Source organism: Habropoda laboriosa, unplaced genomic scaffold (genome assembly GCF_001263275.1).
Source record: "Habropoda laboriosa isolate 0110345459 unplaced genomic scaffold, ASM126327v1 scaffold28, whole genome shotgun sequence".
Lineage (NCBI taxonomy): Eukaryota > Metazoa > Arthropoda > Insecta > Hymenoptera > Apidae > Habropoda > Habropoda laboriosa.
Window position 1 is genome coordinate 2,945,524 of NW_017100174.1, and position 10,576 is coordinate 2,956,099.

A 10,576-nucleotide genomic window follows, 5' to 3' on the forward strand; every position below is an offset into this window, starting at 1 on the left:
AGGCCACGTATGGCAACTCTTAGGAATGCCTAACTTTGGCGTGCGCTCGGCCACCCCCGTTTGGGCCACGTATGGCAACTCTTAGGAATGCCTAACCTAAGCGTGCGCTCGGACACCCCCATTTGGGCCATGTATGGCAACTGTTAGGAATGCCTAACCTAAGCGTGCGCTCGGACACCCCCATTTGGGACACGGGGTCACGTATGGCAACTCTTAGGAATGCCTAACCTAAGCGTGCGCTCGGACACCCCCATTTGGGCCATGTATGGCAACTGTTAGGAATGCCTAACCTAAGCGTGCGTTCGGACACCCCCATTTGGGCCACGGGGCCACGTATGGCAACTCTTAGGAATGCCTAACTTAGGCATGCGCTCGGCTACCCCCATTTGGGCCACGTATGGCAACTGTTAGGAATGCCCAACTTAGGCATGCATTATTCCTGCCTAACCTAAGCGTGCGCTCGGACACCCCCATTTGGGCCACGGGGCCACGTATGGCAACTCTTAGGAATGCCTAACCTAAGCGTGCGCTCGGCTACCCCCATTTGGGCCACGTATGGCAACTGTTAGGAATGCCCAACTTAGGCATGCGTTATTCCTTCCGAATTAAGACCTAAAGCGGTAACGATTAGGCTTGCAGCGTTTAGGTGTGCCTAATCGTTTCCGCATTAGGCCCACATTCGTCTTTAAGCATGCCTTACAGAAATTCTAGTCGGGAGACCTAAAGCGGTAACGATTAGGCTTGCAGCGTTTAGGTGTGTCTAATCGTTTCCGCATTAGGCCCACATTCGTCTTTAAGCATGCCTTACAGAAATTCTAGTCGGGTATCTATTAGAAGCAGGCTTAAAAATTGTGTCTGCGTCCCGCGCGTGATTTTCGAGGGTTCATTCATGCGAAATTCGCAACATAACTTTCTCGCTCAATTTATAAAACATTAGTTAACACGGGAACATTTCCTCCAAACTGCAAGAGGATTATATCTACGGAGTTTTGCTTGATTCCTGTCGTTCAGTAGGTTCCCGTTTATCACCGCGTTACTTTTTCCGTTGCAAAAGTTCTTCTTTAGCCTGTGATTGCTTGTTAAGCCAATTTTCACAGATACGTGGAAAAGTTGTGCGAAACATTTTATTCATTTACCGACGGTTATTAAAATATGAATAGTGTTAACGAAAATTCTATAATTTTATGAAGAATAATTTTCGTACGGAATTAAGTCGAACATAATGGTTGTAAAATTTACACGAGGACATCTAGTTAAACAATGTTCAGATTTCACACACTGTATCGTAATGTATTACTGCGATTGGGAACTCATCTATCCTTTCCACAGCGGTTTAATTGTATTCGAGTATCTATCGATGTTATAAATGAGAATGGCGAAACGAAAACTATTACATTTCAATAGTTACAACGGTGTTAAACATTATAGCTGGTTGACGTTACAGTTGTGCATTGTTAAATATTGTGTATAGACGTTATTAATTATCTAGCCAATTAAGTTGTTAATTAACTCGTCGATCTAATTCGTTTGCCACTATAACTGCTTGTTTAGCAATAATATCGTATAATTATTAATAAAAGAGGAATATAGATAAATTATTGAATAGAGAAGGTGCATTTACGAAATAAAATTTATATGAGAACTAAACATTTCCATTAACAATATTTACTCAACCGGAGAAATATAGATAAAAAAGAGAAAAAGCGTGAAAATAAGAGAAACGAACAAAACAAAAACGTGATACTTATATTTAGAGATAGGGTAATTTTAAGCACCAAGAATGGATCTATAAATTCCTCATAGATTTGAAACTGACGTTGTGGAGATCAATAGCGATTTACCTCATTTCGATCGGTTTGAATGGCAAAAAATTTCTTAAAAAATTCATAAAATTTCTAAATTTTGTCTGGAAATTTGTACGTAACTTGCATTGCACAGTAATTCAAAACTTATGGCCGGTAGAGCACTTGTCTGTCCATTAAGCAAAGAATGACAGGTACATGAGAACGAGTGAGATCGAGAAAAATATCCGAAAACCGAAATAAACTTTACTTACTTAATTAAATTTCCCTCGACTAACAGTCACTATTGATTATTAAAAAAATATCAATAAAGAAACTTTTATGCTAAATAAACCCTACTTACTTCATATTTCCTCACCCACAAACTTACTATTGATTATCCAAAAAAATATTAACAAAGAAACTTTTGTACTATCCAATCCAACAAAAGCTTCCTTACAATGCAACCTCCTCTGATCAGAATTGTAAATTGTTCCACGGTATCGAGGCAACGGTTGAAATCCACACACCTTACGATTCTCCAACGGGAGATACCCGATCGATCTGTCTTGTCAGCAGGCGCGTTGAATTAGTAACCTAACCGAGACTTTCGCTGGTCTGACTTATTAACTCCCCGGATAACGCAGCATCGTCGTCGCCGGATAATTCGCAGCGGCACAGCCGGAAACGTGCGAGCGTTCCACAGGGCCCCGCGGTAACCGGTTTTGTTTTAATGAAATCGAGTCGCGAACGAACCTGCTAATTGAGTTTACACCGGCAGGCAAGTAGCATGTAACAAGGACTTAGTATGCGAGCTGTGGACAATGGGAGGCGTTTAAATTAAAGGGAACGTGTAAATTCCGCCTGCAACCGGTAAAAAGCCACGTCGAGAATACGGAAAATATAGCATACGAACTTTTTTCCCACAACTTTCTTCTTTCGACGGAAAGCTTGAAAAGCATCGTGACAGCGGATGGAAAATCGAATTTCTTGGAAAAAGCGCGGTAATTTTTGCTCCCCTCGTCGTTCGATTGATTTGCAAATAGTAATTTACTTTGATTTTTAATTACACCTAGGTTCGTACTTGTTACGAACGTATTCCGTTTGCCTTGGAAAAATGTGTCGGCACATTTCATCGAAGTGAGCGTGAATTTTACGATCTCTTTGACCCTTTCACGCGCAGGATGATCTTCCGGAGGCGGAATGGGTAAATTGTGTTTTTATAAAGTTCAAAGGAACTCTCGATGGAACAAAGTCACTGTACTTCTCTTCAACGTAATTGCGTATATTCGTCTCTCGAATTGTACAATTTTATATATTTTTCCGGGGTTTTCGTATGCATTCGTGCGTTCGTTTGTAAAGATTTCGCGAGTTTAGGATCGAACGAAGTTGGGGCTAAGAAGAAGTTGAAATGAAAGTGTTAAATGTGTATAGGAATTTGAAAAAGAGAAACACGGATATTAACGAGCAATTTAGCAAACGTTCGTTTAAAAAACACCGCCTCGTCCGCATCGTCATCCCCTTGTGGCCAGCTTTCGAGTAACTCGTTAACGCGAGATGTAATTTTAATAACATTTAAAGGGTTGCGCTTAATTCTCGCAACGTTGAAACATGCAGAACGTTTCGGCTGGTGAAAAAAGGGTAGTAACTCTGGTCCCGGTTCGCGATCTCCAGATACGTTTTATTCAAAAAAGAAAGAAAGAAGGAAAAAGAAAAACGAGAGGGAACGGAAGCGAAGTTACGAGGGGATAAAAATTATCGACGTAAAGTAATGGACGTAATAACAAAATAATCCTGCATTAACTGAGGAACCTTTTGATAAAATGTTCACGAGCCGAGTGAAATAATAAACGGGCAGCGTAGTCGTAGACTCTTGCGCCCCAGCCCCTCGCTTCCTTCAGCATTTCCCCTTTTCTCCCTTCGGTCCTGTTGAAAATTGCACGATAAGACTGTGCAAAAAAGCTTTTGACGATATAACCGAGCCGGATTAAGTGGACGGACTGAGGCTTACATTGTTCGCGCGCTCGTATTCGTGTATTGTTTCGAATAGTATGGATAAATACGTGTGCATCGTGGGGAATCGTGTAATTAAACGGCGAATGTTCCCAGAGTCATTCGGTTAATCGATGGTCGTGGCTGGATATTATCCATTGTGTTAAAACAGAGAGTACCGAGCTTACCGGTTTATTGGTTATGTTCATTCGAGTAGCAAGTTTTTAATGGGAAAAATAGTATTGCGACTTTATTGCCATATTCGGAATGCAACACACGTTCACGCAACAGATACACAGTTAGATGAGAACTCAACGAGAATCCACGGATTTCAACTCAAACGAGAGTGAACAGATTTCAACTCAGACTCAAAGGAGAGTGAACAGATTTTAACTCAGACTCAAACGAGAGTGAACAGATTTCAACTCAGACTCAAAGGAGAGTGAACAGATTTCAACTCAGGCTCAAATGAAAGTGAACAGATTTCAACTCAGACTCAAACGAGAGTCAATAGATTTCAATTCAGACTCAAACGAGAGTCAACGAATTTCAACTCAACCGAGAGTGAACAGATTTCAACTCAGACTCAAACGAGAGTCGACGGATTTCAACTCGACCGAGAGTGAACAGATTTCAACTCAGACTCAAACGAGAGTCAACGAATTTCAACTCAACCGAGAGTGAACAGATTTCAACTCAGACTCAAACGAGAATCCACGGATTTCAACTCAAACGAGAGTGAACAGATTTCAACTCAGACTCAAACGAGAGTCAACATACGTTCGAACTAACAAGGAAACATTCTCAAGTGATAATCACCGATATTGATGAAACTTTGACATGACAGTACTGAAAAAAATATTTGACACGTATTCTTTTTTATTGGCAATCGTTTACCTCGAGGCAGTGAAAATCGCCTAAATCGTTAAGACTCAATTAGCAAATTTCATCGTCCTAATAAATCAAATCCCACATTTTCTTCGAAACACACGTCTATTACCTGCAATTTCACCATGAACACGTGCAATCAACTGAAAACCACGGAATCCTACTGATTCGACGAAATTTTCTTACGATACGATTTAATTGGTCGCTACGCAGACTCGCTTCGTCGGCTGTTCAACTCGCGACAGCAGGTCCAATAAAATTTTTCGAGCGTGAGCCAGATCGGCACGGTCACATTGAAAAAGCCTTTATTGCATTACGCGAAACAATTCCTCCCCTCCTCTCTCCCCCGTGAAACGTATTGGGTCGGGCGTTCGCATAAATAGCGAAATTGTCCGGATTACAGGCAGACGCGAGATCACGTTTGATTAAAATCCCGCGCGACGATATCCGCGTGCTTTTTTTTCGATTGCTCGTCCAATTTCGCGCCGAACACGTTGTTTTTCGTTCTCGTTATTACCGCGTGTACGCGACGCTGCCTTCCACCTTGCACACATTTACATACATACATAGATACGATTCGTCGATGACGGTTGTGCAAACGCGAGCACGTGTTTCCAGTGACGCGTTCCAACCACCGGTGTAAATAAACGTTTCGAAGGTGTGGAATTACGCGGGATAGACAGCCGGATAGGTAAATAGAAAGAAACAGAGCGACGGAAATGCAAACGAACATCCTATTAAAACGAACAGGTGGATCAAGGAGAACGAGTAAACTGACAAGTGGCGAAGGAAAAGAAGCGTCAACCCTTGTGTCAATAACCACGATTGTCGTCTACTTTATCGCTCAATTTTAGTAGCTTTCCGATAAGAGAATTGGAAACTTGAAGTAAATAGGGGTAGGAAATGTGCCAAGCAACGATCTGGCTGGATATTCAAATTCTTTACCGGGAAGATAAAATATTTTAAGTGAGAATGTGCAAAAGGATACCCGGTTATTGACATAAAAGTTGAGGGATAGTGAGATTACGTTGAACGCATTATTAAGTCACTACTTCAATTTCTTTTTTAAATTAAATTACGTGAAAGCTATATTTTCCTTAAGGATACTTGCACGAATTCATGGCCATCTATAATATTTTTCTGTCTAAAAATGTGTATAAGTTTATCGGTTGCATTTATGTTTCGCGAATATCATCGTCCTCAAAGGGCGAAAGGATTACGTCGAGATACTGATTACTTGTGCAATGCATCATTAGATCACTACTTCAACTTCTTCTTAAAATTAAATTACGTGCAAGTTATATTTTTCTTAAGTATACTTGCACGAGTTCATGGCCAACTATGTTTATCGCCTAAAAATGCACGCGAGTTGATTGGTTGCATTTTCAAAGGATCGTGAAATTATGTCAAAATACTGATTACTTATGCAACACATAATTAGGCCACAACTTCAATTTTTTCTTTTTAAACAAATCCTCTCAGAATTATACTTTCCTCGAGTGCACGTAAGAGGATCGTGAAGCTCGTTAACAATTTATCCACACCTCGGTTGCACACACCGCGTAAGATGTATTACATCGCATGTCTTTGCTCAAGAGTCCTGTGATTCTTAGGTTTAAAAAAAATTCATCGCGTGTTAGCGTACGTGTAATATATTAAGCGTGGTTATCTCGCCACATTTGTACTTGCAATGTTATATCGTTTGATAATAAATTGGTGCGTTAAGAAAATTTACAATGCGTCGTCTAAAGTAACATAGTATGTTACGATAAATCAGGTGCCTATTTCTCATTTTACTTCACAGAAGACTACTATCACCACACATTCTCGATTACCAATATCCAACGAAGTAGCTATCCATCGATGAAATTAGAAAGAAAATGATAATTATTCGATAGAGAAGGAAACTGATACTTCGAGCACGTATAACACAGGGAGACTCGATATTCTGCATCGGATTTATAGCACGGCCGATACGCGACGGATGTTAAACAAGCTAGAAACGCTAGTTTCAAACTAAGCGTGCGACGTAAACGCATAGTTCATAATATAATCGATTAATAGAATTACGAGGCAGACTGGCCAGCTCGAAAATCCTCCGAGCATGTGTTATTTATCTGGAAATTTAACCGCGTTAGCGCGCGGCACACACGCGTATTCCATCCAGCGACGCATTAATATCCGTGAATCAATTGAATTGGTAACGCGATTAAACTCTATCATTGCCGTATTACCAACTTTCTCAACGTAATCATTAAAATCACTTCTATATGTATATCTATACATGTACACACAGTATTCGCTACACCGTACCTTTTCCAACGAGAAACATCTCCACTTTGTGCACGTAGCTCGACCGGAAACTGAACCTACCCCTATCCCATCGACCTACTCGACGTGTCGAAACTGCGTTCGATCGTTGCACGAGGCACGTTTGGACAAAAATGATCGATCACAACTAAATAATTACTGTGGGGCTTTTGGTATGAAAGAGTGAATGTGAGAGAGTTGGTGTGAATGGCCTGGAAAGGAAGAACGAACAGAAGACGATCGTGCGTGGCGTGTTTGTTATGTTTAGACAACATGGGTTGTCAAGCCGATCGCGGCGTGTGTGTGTGTATGTGGTGCGTGCGTGGAGAAAAGGAAAAAGAGTGTGAGTGTAAAAACAAACGAGAAGCAACGAGCCGGAAGAGAACGAATCGGAGCAGCGGTGAGAAAGAAGGGGCAGATTATAAGTGAACAGCACCGGCGTCGCCTGGGGTTACTTTTTATTATAATAAACGCAAAAGTATTTAACAAAATCCCACATTATTAATTCCGATTATTCGAAATTAATCTGTCCTGTTTTTCAACACTTCACCTGGATGATTTTGCAAGAGAAACGCGTCGTTCAAGCTTGAAAGTATGTAACGATTTTCCGTAATCGTTTCGTCAAAGATAGAACCTCGAGAACGATACTACCGATATTGCGAACAGAAAATTAACGAATAACCGTATCCAATCGTCCGCGTTTATCGTGCTTTATAAATCGTCAAAGGATTCCGCGTAAAATTCCACGTGAATTCGTGATTAAAATTAAACGAGCTGTTCTTTCAGCAGCGGGAATCGGCGAAACGGTGAAAATCTCATTGAAAATTCGACGAGAAAAGAGTTGGCCACGTTTTCGATTAATGGCGATATTATGAGACAAATATGAGCCACGGAGAAACTTATTCGCGGCACCGCAGGGAAAGTGAAAAGAGAGCAGTACCGCCGGTTTTTTAGCCGCGCGTGCAACCGCTATATCCGCGCGTGTATTTACACAATATGTACACAGGCTACGATACGTATATATCGCCCCGCGATACATTATTTCCCCCGTCACTTTGGAAAAACTTAAGACTGACGGCTGTGAAATATTTGAGGTACTAAACGCGTGCGGCATAAATAACGAGCGGCGTAAATAACGTCCCGTTAGGACTGCAGTTCCGCGGTATATTATAAAAATACGCGTGATACGTAAGAGAAGGTGTGTGTGTGTGTGTGTGTTAACATTAAAAGTTAAATTAAATTTCTACCTCGGCATTTTTAGATTCGAGTCTCGTATCAGATTGTGTTCCGTGATCAAATTTTTATTCAAATTAATTCCGATTGTATTTACACCCCTCTTCTCTCTATTCACTTCATTTCAAATTCAACGAGTCCTTTTTATACAAAATATTCATTTATTTTTTTCTCGTTAACAAAACAATCTCATTTCCATCTGAACGATCTTTGTTTAAACGTGAAAGAAGGCCAATTAACATATCGTACTTTTTTAATCCTTTATACACAGCATTACAGTGTAACAAAAATGCAACTGTCGCTGTAAGAACATAACAGAACATTATACTTCTGCAACAGAGAATCCAGACGAGCATTGAATCAGTCTTACATCCTTCAACCCTTGTGTCCTTTATTGTATCCATACTTTTTCCCAGATTGTTGATCACCCTTCTTCCCATGAGCATCGTGATGACTATAGTGCTCGTCGTGTCCATGTTTGCCATGATGACCTTTGTGCTCTTCGTCAAGATGGCCCTTGTCGTGGTGTCCTTTCTTCCCTTGATGATCCTCGTGGTATCCAGAATGTTGATGCTCTCCCTTCTTATGCTGTCCCTCTTTCTTCTCATGATGTCCATGGAAGTCACCGTGCTTCTTATGATGTCCGCCCTTGTGGTAATCGTCGTAGAACTTATGCTCCTTGTGATACTCGTCTTTATGGAACTTGTTATGATATCCTTTAGTCTTGTGACCTTTCTTGTGACCCTTCTTCTCCCCAAACTTCCCACCTTTGTGCCCCTTCTCACCCTCGTGATGTTCTCCATACTTCTCCTGCTCGTCATGGTGTCCCTTCTTATTCCCACCGTGCTCCTCGTGATGCCCAGAATGATGCTGCTTATCGTGCTCACCCTTGTCGTTCTTGTCGTGATGATGATGACTCTTGTACCCCTTATCGCCCTCCGCGCCGTGTTCCTCGTGATGATCCGAGTGATGACTCTGCCCTCCGCCGGACTCGTGACGATGACCCTGATGGCCCGAGGCGGCCACCAGAAGATCGACCTTCGACTCGTCGAGCTTCGACGTTGGAATCGACGTGACGGAGAGCAGCGTCTGCGACGCGTTGTTATCCTCCGCTTGGGCGTCGCGACGATCGCGCACGCCGCTCAATTCTCTTCCGTGGCATGTCTTCTGCGGCGGCAGGAGCAGCGCGAGGAACACAGGGAACGCGACGCGCAGCAGCATCTCGAAACAGCTTCGACGCGATCATCCGACTGATGACCACGTCGACACCTGTGACACTTAAATATCCGCGGTTCGATTGTTCCGTCACGGGGCTTCCGATCGTTTCCGTCGATTCCACTTTCATCCGAGCGACCGCAAGCCTTCCTTCTCCGCGTCCACCGGACCTTTCACACTTTCTCGCGTCCGTAATGAAATGGCCCGGTGTTTTTCCCGTCGACGATTTAGGAGAAAAAGACTGCGAGCTTGGCTGGTCCACGGGGACGTGACGCAACGCTGACCGAGTCTACGGGGAGCGTTTTGTTAGAACGAGGAGGAACGTTTGGGGAAGAAGGAGGCACGATTGGAATGTTTCTCGGGATGTTGAGAATTGGAATCGAAGAATGCAAACGAGAGAGGCAGGTGGACAAGGAAGTCGCGATAAACGTAGCGTGGAATTTGGAGTAAGAAAGTTTACGTCGGAGATTGAATCGGATTGAGTTGTCGGGGCGAGACATGATCGTTCAATTACACTGTTTCCCGCGCGATATTGCACGCTGATCTGTCTTCATTCGCCACGCTTGTGCAAGTTTTTACTTCGATGTGTTATGGAGGTTTTGTGAGAAAAAGTGGACGATAATTGAGTGATTTATGAATGATTTAATTTGCTATTTTCAGAGGATATGCGACGCTTCTTTCGAAGGATTGTGAAAGTAATTGTTGGAAATCCTTTTGTCTTTCGTCATGGTCGATCGTGAGACAGACTTTAGGTTGCGAAGTCCACTGTGATCTGCGTTTCATTTTTATTCATGTCGTTACAAAATACGACCGATCACGTAGATTGTGATATTTTGAACATTTTTATTTAATTCTACGTTGTTTTGCGAACAATCACTTCGCCGGATGCTCAAAACTAACCAGTGCATGACCAGACTAGGTGACGATACAATTCGTACCGGTCCATAACTTTCTAGACATAATTAAACCGTGAATTCCATCGTGTTGCGCAACTTCTGTTATAAAGTCGGAATTTCCTTCAGTCGACGGAATATCTAGCGATATTATTACGCACGATAAATAGAATTCAATTGGAGAGAAGCTCGCACAATGGCCCGTGACCTGGATCGATGGTCCAAGTTAAGTGGTCTACCAGCTGTTCGGAGCACGAATTTAAT

General features: G+C 42.2%; 1 protein-coding gene across 1 annotated transcript; it reads right to left on the reverse strand.

Moving 5' to 3' along the window:
- Positions 1 to 8,579: 8,579 nt before the first annotated feature.
- LOC108578719 (histidine-rich glycoprotein-like) lies at positions 8,580 to 9,425 on the reverse strand. The gene has a single exon (XM_017942097.1). The coding sequence runs from the start codon at positions 9,423 to 9,425 to the stop codon at positions 8,580 to 8,582; it is 846 nt and encodes a 281-aa protein (XP_017797586.1).
- Between the last annotated feature and the right edge of the window lie 1,151 nt (positions 9,426 to 10,576).

Excerpts from the sequence above, each read along its gene's own strand:
- LOC108578719 (XM_017942097.1), bottom strand. The coding sequence starts at position 9,425 with ATGCTGCTGCGCGTCGCGTTCCCTGTGTTCCTCGCGCTGCTCCTGCCG.